The sequence below is a fragment of the Panulirus ornatus genome, chromosome 6, assembly GCF_036320965.1.
Source record: "Panulirus ornatus isolate Po-2019 chromosome 6, ASM3632096v1, whole genome shotgun sequence".
NCBI lineage: Eukaryota > Metazoa > Arthropoda > Malacostraca > Decapoda > Palinuridae > Panulirus > Panulirus ornatus.
Window position 1 is genome coordinate 29,389,490 of NC_092229.1, and position 25,814 is coordinate 29,415,303.

A 25,814-nucleotide genomic window follows, 5' to 3' on the forward strand; every position below is an offset into this window, starting at 1 on the left:
GCTGATTCATGTGAGAAACTGCAGAAGCTGGTGACTGAGTTTGGTAAAGTGTGTGAAAGAAGAAAGCTGAGAGTAAGTGTGAATAAGAGCAAGGTTATTAGGTACAGTAGGGTTGAGGGACAAGTCAGTTGGGAGGTAAGTTTGAATGGAGAAAAACTGGAGGAAGTGAAGTGTTTTAGATATCCGGGAGTGGATCTGGCAGCGATGGAACCATGGAAGCGGAAGTGAATCATAGGGTGGGGAGGGGGCGAAAGTTCTGCGAGCGTTGAAGAATGTGTGGAAGTCAAGAACGTTATCTTGGAAAGGAAAAATGGGTATGTTTAAAGGAATAGTTGTTCCAACAATGTTATATGGTTGCGAAGCGTGGGCTATTGATAGAGTCATGCAGAGGAGTGTGGATGTGCTGGAAATGATATGTTTGAGGACAGTATGTGGTGTGAGGTGGATTGATCGAGTACGTAATGAAAGAGTAAGAGAGATGTGTGGTAATAAAAAGAGTGGTTGAGAGAGCAGAAGAAGGTGTTTTGAAATGGTTTGGTCACATGGAGAGAATGAGTGAGGAAAGATTGACAAAGAGGATATATGTGTCAGAGGTGGAGGGAATGAGGAGAAGTGAGAGACCAAATTGGAGGTGGAAAGATGGAGTGAAAAAGATTTTGAGCAATCAGGGCCTGAACATGCAGGAGGGTGAAAGGTGTGCAAAGAATAGAGTGAATTGGAACGATATGGTTTACCGGGGTCAACGTGCTGTCAATGGATTGAACCAGGGCATGTGAAGCGTCTTGGGTAAACCATGGAAAGTTCTGTGGGGCCTGGATGTGGAAAGGGAGCTGTGGTTTTGGTGCATTATACATGACAGCTAGAGACTGAGTTTGAATGAATGTGGCCTAGGTTGTCTTTTCTAGCGCTATCTCACGCACATGTGGGGGAGGTAGTTTTCATTTCATGTGTGGTGGGGTGGCGACGGGAATGAATAAGGGCAGACAGCATGAATTATGTACATGTGTATATATGCATATGTCTGTGTGTGTGTATGTATATATATATATATATATATATATATATATATATATATATATATATATATATATATATATTTTTTTTTTTTTTTTAATTTTCCAAAAGAAGGAACAGAGAAGAGGTCCAGGTGAGGATGTTCCCTCAAAGGCCCAGTCCTCTGTTCTTAACGCTACCTCGCTATCGCGGGAAATAGCGAATAGTATAAAAAAAAAAAAGAAAAAATATTTTATTATTATACTTTGTCGCTGTCTCCTGCGTTTGCGAGGTAGCGCAAGGAAACAGACGAAAGAAATGGCCCAACCCCCCCCATACACATGTATATACATACGTCACACACGCAAATATACATACCTACACAGCTTTCCATGGTTTACCCCAGACGCTTCACATGCCTTGATTCAATCCACTGACAGCACGTCAACCCCGGTATACCACATTGCTCCATTTCACTCTATTCCTTGCCCTCCTTTCACCCTCCTGCATGTTCAGGCCCCGATCACACAAAATCTTTTTCACTCCATCTTTCCACCTCCAATTTGGTCTCCCTCTTCTCCTCGTTCCCTCCACCTCCGACACATATATCCTCTTGGTCAATCTTTCCTCACTCATTCTCTCCATGTGCCCAAACCACTTCAAAACACCGTCTTCTGCTCTCTCAACCACGCTCTTTTTATTTCCACACATCTCTCTTACCCTTACGTTACTCACTCGATCAAACCACCTCGCACCACACTTTGTCCTCAAACATCTCATTTCCAGCACATCCATCCTCCTGCGCACAACTCTATCCATAGCCCACACCTCGCAACCATACAACATTGTTGGAACCACTATTCCTTCAAACATACCCATTTTTGCTTTCCGAGATAATGTTCTCGACTTCCACACATTCTTCAAGGCCCCCAGAATTTTCGCCCCCTCCCCCACCCTATGATCCATTTCCGCTTCCATGGTTCCATCCGCTGCCAGATCCACTCCCAGATATCTAAAACACTTCACTTCCTCCAGTTTTTCTCCATTCAAACTCACCTCCCAATTGACTTGACCCTCAACCCTACTGTACCTAATAACCTTGCTCTTATTCACATTTACTCTTAACTTTCTTCTTCCACACACTTTACCAAACTCAGTCACCAGCTTCTGCAGTTTCTCACATGAATCAGCCACCAGCGCTGTATCATCAGCGAACAACAACTGACTCACTTCCCAAGCTCTCTCATCCCCAACAGACTTCATACTTGTGTGTGTGTGTGTGTGTGTGTGAAACATCTTGGGTAAACCATGGAAAGATATGTGGGGCTTAGATGTGGAAAGGGAGCTGTGGTTTCAATGCATTACACATGATAGCTAGAGATTGAGTGTGAGCAAATATGGCCTTTTTTATGTCTTTTCCTGGTTATACCTTTCAGTAAGGAGGGGAGGAGGAGGTTATTTCCTGTGTATTGGGGTAGCGACGGGAATGATATTAGGCAGCAGGTATGAATATATACATACATATGTATATATGTATGTGTCTGTGTATGTATATGTGTTGTTTGCGGCATTGGTGCATGATGTCCCCATGGTTGTTTGATTTGTTTATGGATGGGATAGTTAGGGAGGTGAATGCAAGAGTTTTGGAGAGAGGGGCAAGTATGCAGTCTTTTGTGGATGAGTGGGCTTGGGAAGTGAGTCAGTTGTTGTTCGCTGATGATACAGCGCTGATGGCTGATTTGGATGAGAAACTGAAGAGGTTGGTGACTGAGTTTGGTAAAGTGTGTGAAACAAGAAAGTTGAGAGTAAATGTGAATAAGAGCAAGGTTGTTAGGTTCAGTAGGGTTGAGGGACAAGTTAATTGGGAGGTAGGTTTGAATGGAGAAAAACTAGGGGAACTGAAGTGTTTTAGATATCTGGAAGTGGATTAGTAGTGGATGGAACCATGGAAGCAGAAGTGAGTCACAGGGTTAGGAAGGGGGCAAAGGTTCTGGGAACGTTGAAGGATATGTGGAAGGCGAGAACATTATCTCGGAGAGCAAAAATGGATATGTTTGAAGGAATAGTGATTCCAACAATGTTATATGGCTGCGAGTATAGATAGTTTTGTATGGAGAAGGATGGATGTGTTGGAAATGAAATGTTTGAGGACAATATGTGGTGTGAGGTGCTTTGATTGAGTAAGTGATGAAAGGGAGAGATGTGGTAATAAAGAGTGTGGTTGAGAGAGGAGAAGAGGGTGTGTTGAAATGGTTTAGACACCTGGAGAGAATGAGTGAGGAAACATAGACAAAGAGGATAAATCATGGAAAGGTATAAGATTTTTGGCTAAAATTTGCCAACATATAGAGGCTTCGCTTTCCTTAGTACTGCTTATCCATGTCCAAAATATCCTGCTCATCAATGACTGCCCAAGAGTTTCCAGGAAAATGTTTAAGTGGAAGTCCAAAAAGTGAATTTTTAGACTCATATTGCACCCTAGAGCTTTATGTGAAGTTATTAGATCTTTTACAACATCACAATAGTTTTATGTGCGGTGATTTTCTGAAAAATCTTTGCAGACTCTCTTGAATGACACCCATGCAGATTTCTCAACTTCATTTAGCTCTTAATCAAATATTTTATCTCTATGCAGTTCCCTGATCTGTGATCCTACAAAAAAACCCTCCTTGATTTTTGCATCACTGATTCTAGGGAATATATTCCTCAAATATGTGAATCCATGGCCGGTTTTATCCATACTTTTGACAAAGTTCTACATCAACCCAAGTTTATTGTGCAAAGGAGGCAGATAGATTTTCTCAGGATCAACATGAGGAGGATTGATGACATTCTTCTTCAGCGGAGTCAGTGATGTTTGTTTTGAACACACTTTCTTTATATAATGATTTCTCTTGTCCTGGCTGTCCCACTCATAGAGGGAACAAACAGAACTTCATGTAACCAAGTTGTATTCAGAGTAAAAGTGGCACAACCTTTAGGTTACCTCATACTTTCCACTGAAAGTCCTCATACAAAATTTTTCTTAAAGAAGTTCATGTTATTATACGATTCCTTCATGTTAACAGCATGAACAAGAGGAATAAAGGGTAACTTATTTCTGTTGTGGAACAGAACTGCTTTCAAGGTTACTTTTGATGAGTTAATAAATAAGCGCCACTCATCTGTGTTATATTCGTGGCCAAGTGCCTCCATAACAGGAAAAACATCATTGCAAAACATCATGCCATTTTCAAGGGGGTAAATTTCTTTGAAAACATGGTTATCATGATAAAAATAAACTTTGATTTCATTGTGGAGAAGTTCCCACCCTTTATCCTGGAATCCAAAATTTTGGCTTGCTTCTTTGACAAATATAAATCACGGATATAAGATTGTTAAGATCTCCTTGACTTAGCAAATGTGGTTCATTTGAAGAACAACTTGCTTTAAATGTTGGATCCATATTGTCCTTTACTTGGTCTACTTTATCATCACCAGACTCATCACTTAGTGTCATGTTTCTTGGAGGCTCTGGCATAGGTAATTCCTGACTGTGAGGTACTGGCCTCATAGCAGATGGTAAATTAGGATATTTAACAGTATGCTTGGATTCTGATGTTATACCATTTATATTTATCAGGCAGAGGTAGCAATCTGAAGCATGATCTTTGGGTTCTTTGTAAATGATAGGAATGGCAAGAGACATGAATTTTTTGCCCATGCTGTGAGAAGCCTCACACATGTAACACAACAAATATGGGGGAGTTCATCTTTTATTCTGGTTACCCACTTTACAACCAAAGTAATGCTCAAAGCATTTTTTTAATGAGGGGCGTGAAAGAACATTTTTACGATATGAATGTCAGTTCACCGCAGATGTAGCAGAAAGACTATGGACCATTTACAGAGTTTCTGAGCATTATGATGGTGGATGGGACATCAGCACAACACTTGAATACACAAAAGCACAATCTGTCAACAGACTGGAAAAGACACTGTTTACACATTGAGTTCCAGACACTGTTTACACATTGAGTTCCAACCTTCACCCAACAAAGAACTGCTAATCAGGAGTAGGCACTGTTTGAATGTCCCAACATCTCCAGTCATGTTTCTGCAGGCCCCTGGTGACTCATTTATCTAGGCTTGTGCTTTCAAAAAGAAGCTACTGCACTTAACAAACATTGAAAATAGCTGTGTTTGTTAAACTCTTTGTTTCAAATGCTCCGTAGAGCACTAGTACACATGTATTGTGCGTAATGATATATGAGTGTGCTGGAAAAAAAAAATATGGGTGATAGCAAAATTCTGAAAACATATTTGGATTCAGCATGTAAAAATGCATATGAAATAGATATTTTTTCCATGGGACAAAATTTTTGTTGATCAGTGTAATGGGGTTTGGCAGTTAAACTCTCCTCCAAGACAAACCAGCCTCTGAAGGATTAACTGGAGCTACCTTATTATTTGAAGTCTCTGATTTAACAGTTGGCACTGTTAAGGGAGGCAGGAGGGCTTGATTACCCTGAATGAATATGTAGATGCTTCCTTCTTATGGTAACCTTATGTCTTACTTCTCTCTAATTTCTGCGATGGTCCCCTCTTAAAAAAAAAGAATCTACTATGTTCATGGTCCAAAAGATGGATTTAAAAAGTTGATGGAATCTATGCAAGGTCCTCCTCTCCTGGACATAGGAGCACCTGAAAGGAAGAGGACCACAAGTCTGTAAGGGGCCACGCTTAGTCAATACCAGGCCTGAGGCAGCCTCTGGTTTCCTAGATAAATTAGGGAAGGGGAAGATCCAGGGGCACCTTCAACTGATGAGATGAATGAAGAACTAATTCAGAATTCCTCAATCTATTGTTAGTCATTCCATGAAAAGAGAACTGTGCCGTAATGCTCATGTTACAAGGATGGGCTTTCACAAGACCTGCCCCTTTCTTGATAAGATAAATTGAGAAGACATCATTGTTCATAAAACATGCCATCATAAATAATTGTTGAAAACCACCTATGACACACTCCACACCTCTCAGGAAAGAAGCACTTGAAGAACTGTAGCTACCATGTTAAATACTTCACATGGAGGTTATCAGCAACAATGCAGCTCTTACAGTTGGCAATATACACACTTTGGTTTTGGATACAAAAAAAAAAAGCTTGACCCAGAGGGATGCCAAGATCTCCTGGAAAGGAAGACAATTATCTATAGGTATGACAGGAGGAAAATAGATCAACCTACAAAAAAAAGAAAGCTACTTAGACTTTTCTCTCTATCGGAGTGTGAGGACCCCAGCGATTGCCGAATTTCTAGTAAGTCAGTGGGCAGGTAACTTTTTTGATATTTATAAGTAAAAAATATGAAGACAAAGCAGACCAGAAGAAGTACTCAAACATGCTTTAAAACTGCTTGAAGGAGGTATCTATAACAAAAAAAACACTCAAGGCCATGAGCAGTCAACTCCCAGGTGTAGGATCAAAGCAATTAAAAACCTCAGAGGAGGAAAATTATTTTCTCATCTTCCTCATTAGAGTTCCCTTCCCTTCATCCCCCATATAGACAAGACATGACCGTTACCTGACATGGTGTCTGAACTGGGAGATGGTAAATGACAGATTTCCTTGTATCATGGATAATCTAGTTTGGGACATGGTACTGAAAAATTGAGCAAAAATATTCCTCAATCAAAGGCCATCTCAGTTGAAAAGAAAAAAGCGAGAGATAGAGAATGTAGAAATTGAAGAGGGCTTTGCGTATGTTTGTTGCCTGAATCTTAGAATTATGAGGGTTATAGAAAGAGGGAAATATGAAAGGAGGAAGATAATTTCACAGCTTAGCTGTTTGAGGGAAAAAGGAGATATCATAATTTGTGATTGAAGATTATCACCATGTCATGGTGGGTAGTTTGAATCTTTTATCTCTCTAACCTGGCAGTCCTATGCCTCAACCATTGCTTTACCATGAAGCAGTAAGGATCAACCAGTGCCCCCTGGGCACCTTTGGTTGGGTATTTTTATCTTAATTCAGTTGTTTTTGTCTCTTTAGATGAAATCATTTTTGCTTGATACTAATTACGGGATTTTTATGGAAGGAACTAAGTTGAAGGATCTCTAAGCCCATCTGACACGTTGAGAATTGGCTAGCTCTACCTTTCTCGATATTGGTTCACAGACAGTAAGACCAGCAATCTTGACATGGAGAGTGTAAGATAGTTCCAGGCGCCACTTTAATGCTCCTCAGTCAGGACGGTAGTACCACCCTGGGCAGCTGTTGTCAACAGCCTACTACCTAATGTACATAATGTGTCTTGTGATAGATTCTGATGTTTGATTCATTTACCCAGCAGCATATTCTTTATTTTACAGGACACGTGGGCCTTTTTAAACCGGCGACTGTCTGATGTCCACAAAATAGCAAAGTGTGCTCGTGAAGTTAACAGTTTTACCAAAGACTTCAGTAACATAGCTAAGGCTGGGATATTTACTGTAAGTATGCATCCTCAAAAGTTTCATCATTTACTAAATGTACATATACATCAGTATTTGAATCAGTCTGAAAATGATGACAGAATTTTATTGTCTATATATTTCTAGTTGATTAAGTTATTGTTACTTTATTCAGTGATTAAGATATCATTAAGGGAGTAGCTATAACTAATCAAAGCTTTATTATTTCCTAAGAAATAAAAGTTTTTAATACAGTAGTGTCATGAGGTAGCCTAATTTGATACAATGATCTTGATTAAGCATGGGTTCCTCTTTTTTTCATTTATAACATCAGTTGCAATATAACACAAACCCAGCTGGCTGCCTGCCATGAGGTGCTAATGTTGTGCATGCCACACTGTCCACTGCATGTGTTTTCTACAAGCATTCAAAGAGTTACAATCCCACATTTCTGCCTATTTGAACCTGTCACTGCCATGTCCAAGCATTTACCAAGTATTCCTATTATGATTGAGGCTGTTCGTGATACTGAATGAACTTGGGCATGGGTCTAGCACTTCAGCAGTTGTTTGCCATGACTTTAATGATACAGGCACACCACGAATTTTCTGGCAACTGATGGTTCAGCACCTCCTTTAGTCTGTAGAAAATTATGTGAGGGAACTTAAAATTACTCCAGCCACCAGACTAGTTTACTGGGCGGTTAAAGATGGCATTGTGTGTAGGGCATGCTTATTTACATTCTTTACACTGCGCTTGTTGGTGGTGATACCACAATTCTGTGAGATCCTTAGCTTATTTTGCTTAAATTTAACCCTAGCCATGGCTTCTAAGACATATGAGAGCAACAGTCGTGGTGTCATACGTAAACACCAGTCCATATCCATCCAAGATAAAGTATAACTGTTGAAAAAATAGACCGTGTTGTTTCAGTGTGTAAGCTGTGTGACATCTACATTATTGGCTCATCAACTGTTTGTGATAAGAAGAAGCAAAGGGAGAAAATATTGAAATTCTATGCAAACAGTGATTCCAAGAAGCAAATGACGATGAGAAAAACTATGAAAGATGGTAAGAGTACTGAGCACGATCGAGTGATGATGGAATGGTTTTGACAGCGTTGGAGTGATGGAGTGGACTTGTCAGGTAGCATGATAATGGACCGGGCTAAGTTGTTCCATAAAGAACTTAAATTACAACATGAGCTTGACTATAGTGAAGGATAGATTCAAAGATTCAAGAAGCGTGATGGAATTTCCATGAATAAAGTGTGCAGAGAAAAGCAGTCTGCAAACCACGAAGAAGCTTCTGAGTATGTGGACGAATTTGCAAAACTCGTAGCTGATGAGCACGTCAGTCCTAAGCAGGTGTATAATGTATTTCATTCATTTATTTAATTTACATTTAATGTTTGTTTCATTTGAATTTCTATCAGTCCATGGTATACTTTAGACAATTGGGAGATGTATAATTAGTGAGTTAGAGGTGTGTTGATGAATTATTATTACGTGACTATGGTTGGTCTGGCAAAATGGTTAATTCAGCAAGGCTTTGGAACCAAGAGTGCCAGAAAATTGGTGGTGTACCTGTAGTAGCATTTGCACCATAAAGAAGAAATGCAGCTATCAGGAAAGCCTTTTATCAGCCACCTAGATTGAAGATGACAAGGCATCTCAGGATGCTAACATATGTGAAGATGGAGGATGCCCTGAATATCTGGGTGCAAGAAATGCATTTTAGATAGTTTCCTATGACTGGGCAGATGATTAGAAATAAAGCTAGTAAAACTGGAGAGGAATTGATAAAGAAAGTCAATGGGTCAGTGAAAGTAAATTTACCTCAGGCCAGGTATGCCCTCATGATATTATCAGATGTGTCAGCGTGAGAAATGTGACTGTAATGTGAGGCTGCAACTGCTGATGCAGAAGGTGTGAGAATAGAACTCCAGAGGAGAAACATTGTAAACCAGAACAGGTATGCATCAATATCAAATCAGAAAGAGTGCCAGAAAATTGGTGGTGTACCTGTAGTTGCATTTGCACCATAAAAAAGAAATGCAGCTATCAGGAAAGCCTTTTATCAGCCACCTAGATTGAAGATGACAAGGCATCTCAGGATGCTAACATATGTGAAGATGGAGGATGCCCTGAATATCTGGGTGCAAGAAATGCATTTTAGATAGTTTCCTATGACTGGGCAGATGATTAGAAATAAAGCTAGTAAAACTGGAGAGGAATTGATAAAGAAAGTCAATGGGTCAGTGAAAGTAAATTTACCTCAGGCCAGGTATGCCCTCATGATATTATCAGATGTGTCAGCGTGAGAAATGTGACTGTAATGTGAGGCTGCAACTGCTGATGCAGAAGGTGTGAGAATGGAACTCCAGAGGAGAAACATTGTAAACCAGAACAGGTATGCATCAATATCAAATCAGAAAGAGTGCCAGAAAATTGGTGGTGTACCTGTAGTTGCATTTGCACCATAAAAAAGAAATGCAGCTATCAGGAAAGCCTTTTATCAGCCACCTAGATTGAAGATGACAAGGCATCTCAGGATGCTAACATATGTGAAGATGGAGGATGCCCTGAATATCTGGGTGCAAGAAATGCATTTTAGATAGTTTCCTATGACTGGGCAGATGATTAGAAATAAAGCTAGTAAAACTGGAGAGGAATTGATAAAGAAAGTCAATGGGTCAGTGAAAGTAAATTTACCTCAGGCCAGGTATGCCCTCATAATATTATCAGATGTGTCAGCATGAGAAATGTGACTGTAATGTGAGGCTGCAACTGCTGATGCAGAAGGTGTGAGAATGGAACTCCAGAGGAGAAACATTGTAAACCAGAACAGGTATGCATCAATATCAAATCAAAAATCAGCAATAACCAGTTGGCTAAGTCTGTGTTTGATTTTGTTCTTGATATTTTGTAAATATGTTGTAGTCTTGCATTTTTTACAGTTTTATGAGCTGGTTTGAAAGCATCCTCTGATGCCTGATCCTCTGGAATGCATGATTCATCCTTTATTTGTTTTTCGTACCTCAACATTTCATTGTAGACATGGGCATATGATACCACTCATACAATTCAACACAATGTCTCATGATGTCTTTTGCATAAGTATTGCATTTATCAGTGTCTTTTTCATGGCCACATTTAACGGCAGTGGGGAGTATCTAGAGTATCTACTGTTAAACTAAAAAAAAAAAAAGTGTTATCATGGTTACGTGTGCATTGATTTTTGACATTTTTTTTCCTATCTGGGCTTTCAGTTTAGTATGAATTTCTTTTTCTGATTAACAGTGCTTTTGTTTTCAACACCTTTTACCAATCATATTTATATTTCTTTTATTTTATTCATACTATTCGCCATTTCCCGCAATAGCGAGGTAGCGTTAAGAACAGAGGACTGGGCCTTTGAGGGAATATCCTCACCTGGCCCCCTTCTCTGTTCCTTCTTTTGGAAAATTAAAAAAAACCCAGAGGGGAGGATTTCCAGCCCCCCGCTCCCTTCCCTTTTAGTCGCCTTCTACGACACGCAGGGAATACGTGGGAAGTATTCTTTCTCCCCTATCCCCAGGGATAATATATATATATATATATATATATATATATATATATATATATATATATATATATATATATATATATATGTAATCAACCATAATTAGATTGATTACATATATATATATATATATATATATATATATATTATCCCTGGGGATAGGGGAGAAAGAATACTTATTCTTTTATTTTCCAACTTCTTTAAGATCATTCATTCCTGAGGGATTTGTTTTGGGATGGCACAAATAAAACAAAGTAGTAGAAGAGGTTCAAGTTACAGACTGACATACACATCCATCAACCATCTTTATTATGCGTCTTTGGTTGATATCAGCTGTTTCACAAAAAGTGGGCACGAGACCTTCAATACTTTCTTTATTTTTGATGGTTCTAATTTTGTGTATTGAGATGTTTCCATGGAGAAGGTTAACAGGAATATGATGTGCAGATAAAGATAATTTACATGTAAAGAAAAATGTGAGTTAGTTGTTATTTGCGGATGATACATCACTGATGGCTGATTCGAGTGAGAAATTGCAGAAGTTGGTGACTGAGTTTGGAAGAGTGTGTGAAAGGAGAAAGTTGGGAGTGGATATGAAGAAAAGCAAGGTTATTAGGTTCAGCATGGTTGAGGGAGAGGTTAGTTAGGGTGAGAGTTTGAATGAAGAAAAATTGGAGGATGCGAAGTGCTTTAGATATCTGGGAGTGTTTTTGACAGCAAACGGAAACATAAAAGCAGAAGTGAATCATAGGGTGGAGGAGGGAGTGAAGGTTCTAGGAGTACTGAAGAATGTGTAGAAAGAGAGCACATTATCTAGGAGGGCAAAAATGGATATATATGAAGGAACAGTGGTCTCATTAGTATTATATGGATGCAAGCCGTAGGCTATGAGGCTATGACATGTGTGGAGGAGGGTGGATCTGTTGGAAATGAAATGTTTGAGAACAATATTTGTTGTGAGGTGGTTTGATCGAGTAAGTAATGAAAGGGTGAGAGAGAGGTGTGGTGATAAAAAGAATGTGGTTGAGAGAGTCGAAGAGGGTGTGTTGAAATGGTTTTGACTTATGGAGAGAATGAGAGAGGAAAGGTTGACAAAAACGATAGTGAATATGGCAACCCAGTTGGAGATGGAAGGATGGAGTGAAAAAGATTTTGAGTCACCAGGGCCTGAGCACGGTGGAGGGTGAAAGGCATGTTCCTGGAGCTACCTCACTAACACAAGAAATGGCAATCATGTGTGAAAATATGTACATATGTACATTTTTTCCCTTAGTCCCTAACCTATTATTTACTTGGAAATGGATGTAACAATATAACAGTTTGATAATGCTAGAAAATCTTTTGGTACTCATCTCATGCCATATCATAACACTACTGCATTAGTAGCTTCTACTTGCCTGACAGTACATTGCCTCTTTCTGTTTTCTCCTGCTTTATTATATGTCTGACCTGCGTCCCTTAGATTTTTAGTTTCATTTTGCGTGTCTTGCATTATACAAACCATACCCAGAATTGAGATAGCTAGAAAAACTTTTGTCCACTGATTTTTTTTATTGTACAGCAGATTTTTCCATGGACTGCCTAATATCAATAGAGATACATTTTCATGGAAAAAACAGTTTCCCACAAATGTTATAAAATGACATGTTTTTATCCCATTGGTTATGACTAACAAGGTGTCTACATTTTGACAGAGGCCAGTACTTACTGTGGATATCTATTTTTCTTCTGTGTTGAAAATTCAAATTGGAAGGTGTGCTGTCTTGGTGTGTAGAGACAGCTTAAGTCACAAGCATTTGTAGTTACAACTGGAAAAATCTTAGAATGTTATTTACCTTCATAATGTAAGGGGAAGATACATCCCTGACATGCATGCTCATATACCTCATGTTAAAATGGTAAATTGATGACAGTTTTTGGGTTACTAATTATATTGATAATGATTTAGCAGATATTGAACTGTTAGCCTTGGGAAAAGTTCTTTGTTACATTAGTGATGGTGGTGGGAAGAGACAAAGATGATAAACATGATAAGCTGAGCATTGGTGGTGTGCCAAATTTAAATGTTTTTCAAGCATTTAACATGGTTTTTTATTTTTTACTTTTCTTAATATTTATTAGTAAATGATAAGAGAAAATTTTTAAAAAAATTTCCAGTCTCAAAATATCATCATTTGGAGGGTCTCCCAAGGGACATGTTCATCACTCTCAAAATGATAAGATCTTATCTTATAGGAAACAATATGTATGTCCCTTGTCAGTTGCAGGGGTTACATATCTGGAAGACCCCATGATTATGTAAAATGCAGTTGGTGAGGCTTATGGGAAACGGGGGGTTAGGGGAGTGACCTTTGAGAGACATACTTTGTCCTGTTATTATTATTATTATTTTGCTTTGTTGCTGTCTCCTGCGTTAGCAAGGTAGCGCAAGGAAACAGACAAAAGAATGGCCCAACCCACCCACATACACATGTATATACATATACGTCCACACACGTAAATATACATACCTATACATCTCAACGTATACATATATATATACACACAGACATATACATATATACACATGTACATAATTCATACTGGCTGCCTTTATTCATTCCCATCGCCACCCCACCACACATGAAATAAAAAAAACCTTCCCCCCTCATGTGTGTGAGGTAGCACTAGGAAAAGACAACCAAGGCCACATTCGGTCACACACAGTCTCTAGCTGTCATGTGATAATGCACCAAAGCCACAGCTCCCTTTCCACATCCAGGCCCCACAGAACTTTCCATGGTTTACTCAAGATGCTTCACATGCCCTGGTTCAATCCATTGACAGCACGTTGACCCCAGTATACCACATCATTCCAATTCACTCTATTCCTTGCACACCTTTCACCCTCCTGCATGTTCAGGCCCCGATCACTCAAAATCTTTTTCACTCCATCTTTCCACCTCCAATTTGGTCTCCCACTTCTCATTCCCTCCACCTCTGACACATATATCGTCTTGGTCAATCTTTCCTCACTCATTCTCTCCATGTGACCAAATCATTTCAAAACACCCTCTTCTGCTCTCTCAACCACACTCTTTTTATTACCACACATCTCTCTTACCCTATTATTACTTACTCGATCAAACCACCTCACACCACATATTATCCTCAAACATCTCATTTCCAGCACATCCACCCTCCTCCACACAACTCTATCTATAGCCCACGCCTCGCAACCATATAACATTGTTGGGACCACTATTCCTTCAAACATACCCATTTTTGTTTCCAAGATAATGTTTTTGACTTTCACATATTCTTCAACGCTCCCAGAATTTTCGCCCCCTCCCCTACCCTATGATTCACTTCCGCTTCCATGGTTCCATCCGCTGCCAAATCCACTCCCAGATATCTGAAACACTTCACTTCCTCCGGTTTTCCTCCATTCAAACTTGCCTCCCAGTTGACTTGTCCCTCAACCCTACTGTACCTAATAACCTTGCTCTTATTCACATTTACTCTCAGATTTCTTCTTTCACACAGTTTACCAAACTCAGTCACCAGCTTCTGCAGTTTCTCACACGAATCAGCCTCCAGCACTGTATCATCAGCAACCAACAACTGACTCACTTCCCAAGCTCTCTCATCCACATCAGACTGCATACTTGCCCCTCTTTCCAAAACTCTTGCATTCACCTCCCTAACAACCCCATCCATAAACAAATTAAACAACCTATTATATTATATATTATATTTTTTTTTTTTTTTCATACTATTTGCCATTTCCCGCGTTAGCAAGGTAGCGTTAAGAACAGAGAACTGGGCCTTAGAGGGAATATCCTCACCTGACCCCCTTCTCTGTTCCTTCTTTTGGAAAGAAAAAAAAAAAAAAGAAAAAAGAAAGGGGAGGATTTCCAGCCACCCGCTCCCTCCCCTTTTAGTCACCTTCTACGACACGCAGGGAATACGTGGGAAGTATTCTTTCTCCCCTATCCCCAGGGATAATTATATTATATATTATATTATATTAGAAAGGGTAGTGACTGGTGGGATGAAGAAGTAAGATTATTAGTGAAAGAGAAGAGACAGGCATTTGGACGATTTTTGCAGGGAAATAATGCAAATGACTGGGAGAGGTATAAAAGAAAGAGGCAGGAGGTCAAAAGAAAGGTGCAAGAGGTGAAAAAGAGGGCAAATTAGAGTTGGGGTGAGAGAGTATCATTAGATTCTAGGGAGAATAAAAAGATGTTTTGGAAGGAGGTAAATAAAGTGCATAAGACAAGGGGAAAAATGGGAACATTAGTGAAGGGGGCTAATGGGGAGGTGATAACAAGTAGTGGTGATATGAGAAGGAGATGGAGTGAGTATTTTGAAGGTTTGTTGAATGTGTTTGATGATAGAGTGGCAGATAGGGTGTTTTGGTCGAGGTGGTGTGCAAAGTGAGAGGGTTAGGGAGAATGATTTGGTAAACAGAGAAGAGGTAGTAAAAGCTTTGCGGAAGATGAAAGCCGGCAAGGCAGCAGGTTTGGATGGTATTGCAGTGGAATTTATTAAAAAAGGGGGTGACTGTATTGTTGACTGATGCCTGGTGAGGTGCCTGAGGATTGGCGGAATGCTTGCATGGTGCCATTGTACAAAGGCAAAGGGGATAAGAATGAGTGCTCAAATTACAGAGGTATAAGTTTGTTGAGTATTCCTGGGAAATTATATGGGAGGGTATTGATTGAGAGGGTGAAGGCATGTACAGAGCATCAGATTGGGGAAGAGCAGTGTGGTTTCAGAAGTGGTAGAGGATGTGTGGATCAGGTGTTTGCTTTGAAAAATGTATATGAGTAATACTTGGAAAAGCAAATGGATTTGTATGTAGCATTTATGGATCTGGAGAAGGCATATGATAGAGTTGATAGAGATGCTCTGTGGAAGGTATTAAGAATATATGATGTGGGAGATAAGTTGTTAGAGGCAGTGAAAAGTTTTTATCGAGGATGTAAGGCATGTGTATGTGTAGGAAGAGAGGAAAGTGATTGGTTCTCAGTGAATGTTGGTTTGTGGCAGGGGTGCATGAAGTCACCATGGTTGTTTAATTTGTTTATGGATGGGGTTGTTAGGGAAGTGAATGCAAGAGTTTTGGAAAGAGGGGCAAGTATGCAGTCTGTTGTGGATGAGAGAGCTTGGGAAGTGAGTCAGTTGTTGTTCACTGATGATACAGCGCTGGTGACTGATTCGGGTGAGAAACTGCAGAAGCTGGCGACTGAGTTTGGTAGAGTGTGTGAAAGAAGAAAGTTGAGAGTAAATGTGAATAAGAGAAAGGTTATCAGGTACAGTAGGGTTGAGGGACAAGTCAATTGGGAGGTAAGTTTGAATTGAGAAAAACTGGAGAAAGTGAAGTGTTTTAGATATCTGGGAGTGAATTTGGCAGCAGATGGAACCATGGAAGCAGAAGTGAATCATAGGGTGGGGGAGGGGGCAAACGTTCTGGGAGCGTTGAAAAATGTGTGAAGTCGAGAACATTATCTTGGAAAACAAAAATGGGTATATTTGAAGGAATAGTGGTTCCAACAATATTATATGGTTGCGAGGCATGGGCTATAGATAGAGTTGTGCGCAGGAGGGTGGATGTGCTGGAAATGAGATGTTTGAGGACAGTATGTGGTGTGGGGTGGTTTGATCGAGTAAGTAATGAAAGGATAAGAGATATGTGTAGTAGTAAAAAGAGTGTGGTTGAGAGAGCAGAAGAAGGTGTTTTGAAATGGTTTGGTCACATGGAGAGAATGAGTGAGGAAAGATTGACAAAAAGGATATATGTGTCAGAGGTGGAGGGAATGAGAAGTGGGAGACCAAATTGGAGGTGGAAAGATGGAGTGAAAAAGATTTTGAGTGATTGGGGCCTGAACATGCAGGAGGGTGAAAGGCATGCAAGGAATAGAGTGAATTGGAACGATGTAGTATACTGGGGGCGCTGTGCTGTCAATGGATTGAACCAGGGCATGTGAAGTGTCTTGGGTAAACCATGGAAAGTTCTGTGGGGCCTGGATGTGGAAAGGGAGCTGTGGTTTTGGTGCATTATACATGACAGCTAGAGACTGAGTGTGAACGAATGTGGCCTTTGTTGTCTTTTCCTAGCGCTACCTCATGCACATGCAGGGGGAGGGGGTTTTCATTTCATGTGTGGCAGGGTGACGATGGGAATGAATAAGGGCAGACAGCATGAATTATGTACATGTGCATATATATATATATATATATATATATATATATGTCTGTGTGTGTATATATATGTATACGTTGAGATGGATAGGTATGTATATATGTGTGTCGACGTGTATGTATATATATGTGTATGTGGGTGGATTGAGCCATTCTTTCATCTGTTTCCTTGCGCTACCTCGCTAACGCGGGAGACAGCGACAAAGTATGATAAAAAATATATAAATACTTTGTCGCTGTCTTCCACGTTAGCGAGGTAGGACAAGGAAACAGTCGAAAGAATGGCCCAACCCGCCCACATACACGTGTGTATACATATACGTCCACACACGCACTTATACATACCTATACATTTTAGCTTATACATGTATACATGTATTTCAACTTATACATGTATATACATAGACATATACATATATACACATGTACATAATTCATACTTGCTGCCTTTATTCATTCCCATCGCCACCCCACCACACATGAATTGACACCCCCTTCCCCCGCACACGTGCAAGGTAGCACTAGGAAAAGACAACAAAGGCCACATTCGTTCACACACAGTCTCTAGCTGTCATGTATAATGCACCGAAACCACAGCTCCCTTTCCACATCCAGGCCCCACAAAACTTTCCATGGTTTACCCCAGACGCTTCACATGCCGTGGTTCAATCCATTGACAGCACATCAACCCCGGTACACCACATCATTTTCACTCTATTCCTTGCACACCTTTCACCCTTCTGCATGTTCAGGCCCCAATTGCTCAAAATCTTTTTCTCACCATCCTTCCACCTCCAATTTGGTCTTCCACTTCTCCTCGTTCCCTCCACCTCTGACACATATATCCTCTATGTCAATCTTTCCTCACTCATTCTCTCCATGTGACCAACCCATTTCAACACACCCTCTTCTGCTCTCTCAACCACACTCATTTTATTACCACACATCTCACTTACCCTTTCATTACTTACTCGACCATACCACCTCACACCACATATTGTCCTCAAACATCTCATTTCCAGCACATCCACTTTGTCCTATAATGAACAATTCATGATTGAAAATCTGTCTGTCTATATCTCTGATGCCCATTCCCTCCAGAAACTCCTTCAAGGGGGTAGCCATGGCAAAAGAGTCTCCAGAACTGATGAATTCCAGCACTGCTTCTTATTCTTTACTGCTTCATCATTTACATGCCAATGGCAGAGGGTAACTTTTGAGCAGTGTTTCCATGGGCTTCTTCTCAATGTTCCTACCAACTGTTTGTCTCTAATATATCTACCTAATGTTCCTGCTTAATGTTCCTACCATCTTCTACCTAATGTTTCTACCTTATGCTTCTGCCTAATATTCCTATCTACTGCTTCTATTTATTGCATATGGTGCTCACCATAGGAAAAATCTAGAGTTACAGAGAATGAATTGTGTGAGTTGAGTTTTGTCAAGTGTTATGTGGGACTTTCAGAGATTGTATGTTTGTAAACAGAATGCCAGCAGTCCTCATGTGTGTAAGGCAGAATGAAAAGACAGCTACCTGGGTCAGAGGAGTACAGCCTCACAGCCTCTGAGGTGCTGGATCACTATACAGCTGTCAGTAACCCAACCGATTCCCAGGCGGGTAGTACTGGTAATGTATCTACCATGTCGGTGACTGCCTACCAACTACTATGATATGATATACCTTTGAAACACGTTTGTTGCACAGAATTATATATAAAAAAAAAATGATGTATGAAACCACAGAAAAGTAATACAGAATTAATACTGTATAGAATGGTGGTGATACATCACCTCCTGATACTGTGTACTTCCCCTCTGTACTCCCACAAAGCAGCCAGTCAGCTATGCTTCTTAAAAGGCTGCCTTTTTTCTTTGTGGTTCATACTATTGACTCACTATCACTGGAATGCTTAGCAACAGATGCTACCCTTTCACACATGCAAGGCAATCAAATAAGTCCACTTTTCACTCTAGAGACACCACTTTCCTTGCCTTCATTAAATTAGCACACCTCACATCATTGAATTATGTATATAGGCCATACCTGAGGGCATAAGGCAGCAAACATGTTAAAGTTATCAAAAGTTTGTACTGCATTAAGATCACTTATGGAATTCTTCAATTGACTAGTGACAGTATGGCAGAACGATACCACTAGAGTGTGGGGAAAGATGCTTAGATAACATAGTTATTTCATTTACACATTGCTATATGTATCCTCATGCCATCACTGTTGGATCCTGACAGGTTTGGCTTAAAGAGTTCTTGGTTGCCATGGAAAAAATACTGCAGTAAGGAAGGACCTTTGTAAGTGTAAACTAAATATGTATCACCTGGTGAGGATAGTGAAAAGAATGACATGTGGAGAAATAAGCAACTTAGTGATTTTAGTGAGATCATTTAAGGAGAGAGACCTGCACAGAAATCATCTCATTCAGTTCATGCTTGTGGAAGAAATAATGTAACTACCTAATTACCTCATTATATAATTGTGAGGTAACTGAGGACTAAGGTAAAAAAATGATAGGTACAGACCTCAATTATTTCTAAGGAAAAAAACTAGTACCTTCCTCATACATGCCAGGCAATCTCCCCAAGACTGAAGGTTATTACAAAATATGTAATATTTCTGAGTATATTCATGTAATTCACCACAAATGCAATATGTGTATGTTACATGATTGTGTGTATGAAGTGAGTGGAGTTTTCTGTATAAAGAAACTAATAATTTGATATCCTCTCCACACTTAACAGTCAGTGCCCCTCCCAATGAAAGTTAGTGTAATCAGTTTAATACTGTATTTTGAATACACCGATGTTATTTACCACCAATACTGTGCATGTATATGATATTAGAGAATAGTGGGAAAAGAAGCTTATTAGGAAAAAATAGTCTTCAAGCTTCTCTTAATAGGAGCTATCATATTTTTCATCCTCTTCTTTTGACTCATCAAGAGCTGTAAAACATGGCATCTACACCCCTTCCTTCTGCTCATATAGCATTTTACGAGGCTGATGTGAGGTAGTAATATAACTTTTTATATTTTTTTTTTTCTTGTGAATGCTAATATATCATTTCATAAAGATGGTTCAAGACATACCTCCCCCCCCCTCCCTTTTTATTTTTACAGTGAAAACTTATCTTTGCTTTGAACATTTTCATTCTAAATGACCTCCTCTGGAAACACATCTTTCATTCATAGCAAGGGAGGCCTGTTTTTCTTCCAAGTGGGTCCATTCTCAAACTGAAATATGTTGAATTCATGCATGTCAGAGCAGGGATCTTATCTGTCATTTCAAGAGTCTTAGTACATTACAGAACAGTGCCTAGGTAATCATAATTGACCAACGGGTCCCCAAAATCATTGAGACATGCTTGCATCCTATCATGATGGCAGTAGTATCCACATACTGAGAATTTTACTTGCCATTCATGTATACTTCAGGAGAACGGAATATAATTCTCTCTAGAAATATCCACGGATCTCTGCAGTTATCTAAGGATCACCACACAGAGCCCTAGTTGAATTATTTTTCCTACATATCAGCTTGCTCTCAGTCTTCCCTTCTCAGCAAAAATGCTGTCAACCGTGTGACCATATTCCTCCAAGTCTTATGATAAATGTTATGTTCTTCATCTAACAGGGAAATAAGTTGATGGTAACTTGTTACACTGCAAGATGGATGAATGATTGGATGGTTGGCATAGTACTGTAATGATAGTTTCAATTTTTGACTGGTTATTTGTTGAAGAAAGTAAGTCTCAAGCTTCAGCATTGTTTTTCCTTTACATGTCTCAAGTTGTTTATCATGATTATCATTATGACTCAGAATACTGATGGATTTCTTCTTTCTTATTCTCATTTATGAAGTATCTCTGTTGAGATTCCAGATTTATTTTTGGATGTATATATCATCATTTTCATATTGTTGAAGGTAGCATTACTGTGATTGTACTAAGGCTTTTTTCTTTTCTTTCAGGCCTTCAATGTGGTGGGAATGAATAGTAAGTCTCGTTCTTAAGCCTTTCTTTTTGAGGATTCATGTACATTTACTGAAAATAAACATAGTAATATATGTACTTTTGAATTATTCCTAATAGCCACAGTAAACCAAGAATCTGCACAAATGCACATTGTTGATGGAATTGTATTTTTTATAGTGACCAACATGGCATGGGCAAATAACATGTCCCAAGTCAAGATCATCTCAGGTGAAAGAACGAAGTTAAGGAGAAGGAAAGTAGAAGTTGATTAGGGCTCTGTAAGTGTTTTTAGGCCTGACTGTTAAAGGAAGAAAGGCTATATGAAGAGGAGAAAACAAGAAGGGAGAGAATTCCACAGCTTAAGTGTTCCAGGAAAGGAATCTTCATAACAGCCAATCCTCAAATGGCCAGTCATTGCTCAAAAACTGTTGAAAGCAGCAGCCAAATGCATGACGTGAATCCAAACCTTGGGGATGGGGATACATGCAGACAGTTTATGGTATATTTCCTCCATTTTCTTGTTCTGTCACCAAAGGAAGCACACTGTATTACATGCCACTTGGTTGGATATCAGAGGCAAACCCAACAGATGAAGTCAAAGTAAAGGAAAAAGCAGAACTTCCACTTTAAAAGGATGTCCGAGACATTTGTACTGAGACAGGTCACCAAGAAATTTACCCTTCAGTCTCACAGAGATTGTCCACAGACATAGGTCATCCGTTTTCCTGTATATATGTAATTCATACCTTTTTTGTTTCTGTTTTAGTCTGTTGTACTTCATCAATTCTTCCAGTAGGAATGTATTGAATAATGAGTTATTACTATTTGAAATGCAAAAAAGAGTCAGCTATACATTCCTGCATTAGCACTTTTGACCAGTGTTTTTTTTTTTATCTATGTTAGCTGAAATGGCAAGGGTAACTGAATCTCCTAATCAAGGCTATCTCAATAGTATACAAGTAGTGAGTGTATAAGATACAGGTAAAAACCATAAGGAAGTGGAAAACAAAAAGTGTCAAGCACTTTCATATGATTAAAATGTCAAGACTAAGAACAGATAAAGAGAATCAGAATATAATATACCAGCTGCCACTGGATGGGGCATGTAAATGATTCAGGTGACAGGTAAAAGCATTAAGGCATGGGTTAACCTCAACAACCTCTCCTTTCTCAAGTTACAAAATAAAGGCGAACGTATGTTCTGGAAAATATATATATATATATTTTTTTTTTTTTTTTTTTTTTTTTATACTTTGTCGCTGTCTCCCGCGTTTGCGAGGTAGCGCAAGGAAACAGACGAAAGAAATGGCCCAACCCCCCCCCCCCATACACATGTACATACACTCGTCCACACACGCAAATATACATACCTACACAGCTTTCCATGGTTTACCCCAGACGCTACACATGCCTTGCTTCAATCCACTAACATCACGTCAACCCCTGTATACCACATGACTCCAATTCACTCTATTTCTTGCCCTCCTTTCACCCTCCTGCATGTTCAGGCCCCGATCACACAAAATCTTTTTCACTCCATCTTTCCACCTCCAATTTGGTCTCCCTCTTCTCCTCGTTCCCTCCACCTCCGACACATATATCCTCTTGGTCAATCTCTCCTCACTCATTCTCTCCATGTGCCCAAACCATTTCAAAACACCCTCTTCTGCTCTCTCAACCACGCTCTTTTTATTTCCACACATCTCTCTTACCCTTACGTTACTTACTCGATCAAACCACCTCACACCACACATTGTCCTCAAACATCTCATTTCCAGCACATCCATCCTCCTGCGCACAACTCTATCCATAGCCCACGCCTCGCAACCATACAACATTGTTGGAACTACTATTCCTTCAAACATACCCATTTTTGCTTTCCGGGATAATGTTCTCGACTTCCACACATTTTTCAAGGCTCCCAAAATTTTCGCCCCCTCCCCCACCCTATGATCCACTTCCGCTTCCATGGTTCCATCCGCTGACAGATCCACTCCCAGATATCTAAAACACTTCACTTCCTCCAGTTTTTCTCCATTCAAACTCACCTCCCAATTGACTTGACCCTCACTCCTACTGTACCTAATAACCTTGCTCTTATTCACATTTACTCTCAACTTTCTTCTTCCACACACTTTACCAAACTCAGTCACCAGCTTCTGCAGTTTCTCACATGAATCAGCCACCAGCGCTGTATCATCAGCGAACAACAACTGACTCACTTCCCAAGCTCTCTCATCCCCAACAGACTTCATACTTGCCCCTCTTTCCAGGACTCTTGCATTTACCTCCCTTACAACCCCATCCATAAACAAATTAAACAACCATGGAGACATCACACATCCCTGCCGCAAACCTACATTCACTGAGAACCAATCACTTTCCTCTCTTCCTACACGTACACATGCCTTACATCCTCGATAAAAACTTTTCACTGCCTCTAACAACTTTCCTCCCACACCATATATTCTTAATACCTTCCACAGAGCATCTCTATCAACTCTATCATATGCCTTCTCCAGATCCATAAATGCTACATACAAATCCATTTGCTTTTCTAAGTATTTCTCACATACATTCTTCAAAGCAAACACCTGATCCACACATCCTCTACCACTTCTGAAACCGCACTGCTCTTCCCCAATCTGATGCTCTGTACATGCCTTCACCCTCTCAATCAATACCCTCCCTTTTTGGAACATGATTTTGCGCAAAAAAATTTTTGTGGCAGAGAAGAGTGGGAGGGGGGTTAAAAAAGGGGGGTTTGGAGTTGGGATGAAAAAGTAAGATATAGTGAAAAGAAGGAAGATTTAAAATTTTGCGGGAAAAAATGAATTGAGGGGGAGATTATAAAAAAAAAAGACAGGAGTCAAGGGGAAAGGGTGCAAGAGTAAAAAAAGGGGCAAATGAGATTTGGGGTAAGATATCAAAAATTTGGGGAGAATAAAAAGATGTTCTGGAAGGAGGAAAAATAAAGTGCGTAAGACAAGGGAGCAAATGGAACTTCAGTGAAGGGCGCAAATGGGGAGGTGATAACAAGTAGGGGTGAGTGAAGGAGATGGAGTGAGTATTTTGAAGTTTGTTGAATGTGTTTGATGAAGAGTGGCAGATATAGGGTGTTTGGTCCGAGGTGGTGTGCAAAGTGGAGGGTTAGGGAAAATGATTTGGTAAACAGAGAAGTAGTAAAAGCTTTGCGGAAGATGAAAGCCGGCAAGGAAGCAGGTTTGGATGGTATTGCAGGGGGAATTTATTAAAAAGGGGGTGACTGTATTGTTGACTGGTTGGTAAGGTTATTTAATGTATGTATGATCATGGTGAGGTGCCTGAGGATTGGCGGAATGCTGCATAGTGCCATTGAAAAAGGGAAAAGGGGAAATAAGATGAGTGCTCAAATTACAAAAGTATAAGTTTGTTGAGTATTCCTGGTAAATTATATGGGAGGGTATTATTGAGAGGTGAAGGCATGTACAGAGCATCAGATTGGGGAAGAGCAGTGTGGTTTCAGAAGTGGTAGAGGATGTGTGGATCAGGTGTTTGCTTTGAAGAATGTATGTGAGAAATACTTAGAAAAGCAAATGGATTTGTATGTAGCATTTATGGATCTGGAGAAGGCATATGATAGAGTTGATAGAGATGCTCTGTGGAAGGTATTAAGAATATATGGTGTGGGAGGCAAGTTGTTAGAAGCAGTGAAAAGTTTTTATCGAGGATGTAAGGCATGTGTACGTGTAGGAAGAGAGGAAAGTGATTGGTTCTCAGTGAATGTAGGTTTGCGGCAGGGGTGTGTGATGTCTCCATGGTTGTTTAATTTGTTTATGGATGGGGTTGTTAGGGAGGTAAATGCAAGAGTTTTGGAAAGAGGGGCAAGTATGAAGTCTGTTGGGGATGAGAGAGCTTGGGAAGTGAGTCAGTTGTTGTTCGCTGATGATACAGCGCTGGTGGCTGATTCATGTGAGAAACTGCAGAAGCTGGTGACTGAGTTTGGTAAAGTGTGTGGAAGAAGAAAGTTAAGAGTAAATGTGAATAAGAGCAAGGTTATTAGGTACAGTAGGGTTGAGGGTCAAGTCAATTGGGAGGTGAGTTTGAATGGAGAAAAACTGGAGGAAGTGAAGTGTTTTAGATATCTGGGAGTGGATCTGGCAGCGGATGGAACCATGGAAGCGGAAGTGGATCATAGGGTGGGGGAGGGGGCGAAAATTCTGGGAGCCTTGAAGAATGTGTGGAAGTCGAGAACATTATCTCGGAAAGCAAAAATGGGTATGTTTGAAGGAATAGTGGTTCCAACAATGTTGTATGGTTGCGAGGCGTGGGCTATGGATAGAGTTGTGCGCAGGAGGATGGATGTGCTGGAAATGAGATGTTTGAGGACAATGTGTGGTGTGAGGTGGTTTGATCGAGTAAGTAACGTAAGGGTAAGAGAGATGTGTGGAAATAAAAAGAGCGTGGTTGAGAGAGCAGAAGAGGGTGTTTTGAAAGTGGTTTGGGCACATGGAGAATGAGTGAGGAAAGATTGACCAAGAGATTATGTGTCGAGGTGGGGGGACAAAGGAGAAGGGAGCCAAATTGGAGGGGAAAGATGGAGTGAAAAAGAATTTTTTGTGATCCCGGGGGCCCGAACATGCAGGAGGGTGAAAGGAGGGCAAAAGGAATAAG

At 40.0% G+C, this 25,814-nt stretch overlaps 1 protein-coding gene across 4 annotated transcripts in view; it reads left to right on the forward strand.

Annotated features, from left to right (window-relative positions):
• Positions 1-21,253, forward strand: part of LOC139749137 (ubiquinone biosynthesis protein COQ9, mitochondrial-like) — a 233,760-nt gene extending 212,507 nt beyond the window's left edge. For all 4 annotated transcript variants that reach the window (XM_071662769.1, XM_071662768.1, XM_071662767.1 and 1 more), the window contains exons 6-7: positions 7,343-7,462; positions 21,158-21,253. In XM_071662769.1, coding sequence (XP_071518870.1) covers positions 7,343-7,462; positions 21,158-21,199 — 162 coding nt within the window. In that variant the 3' untranslated portion in view covers positions 21,200-21,253. The remainder of the gene's footprint in view (positions 1-7,342; positions 7,463-21,157) is intronic.
• Positions 21,254-25,814: the final 4,561 nt, after the last annotated feature.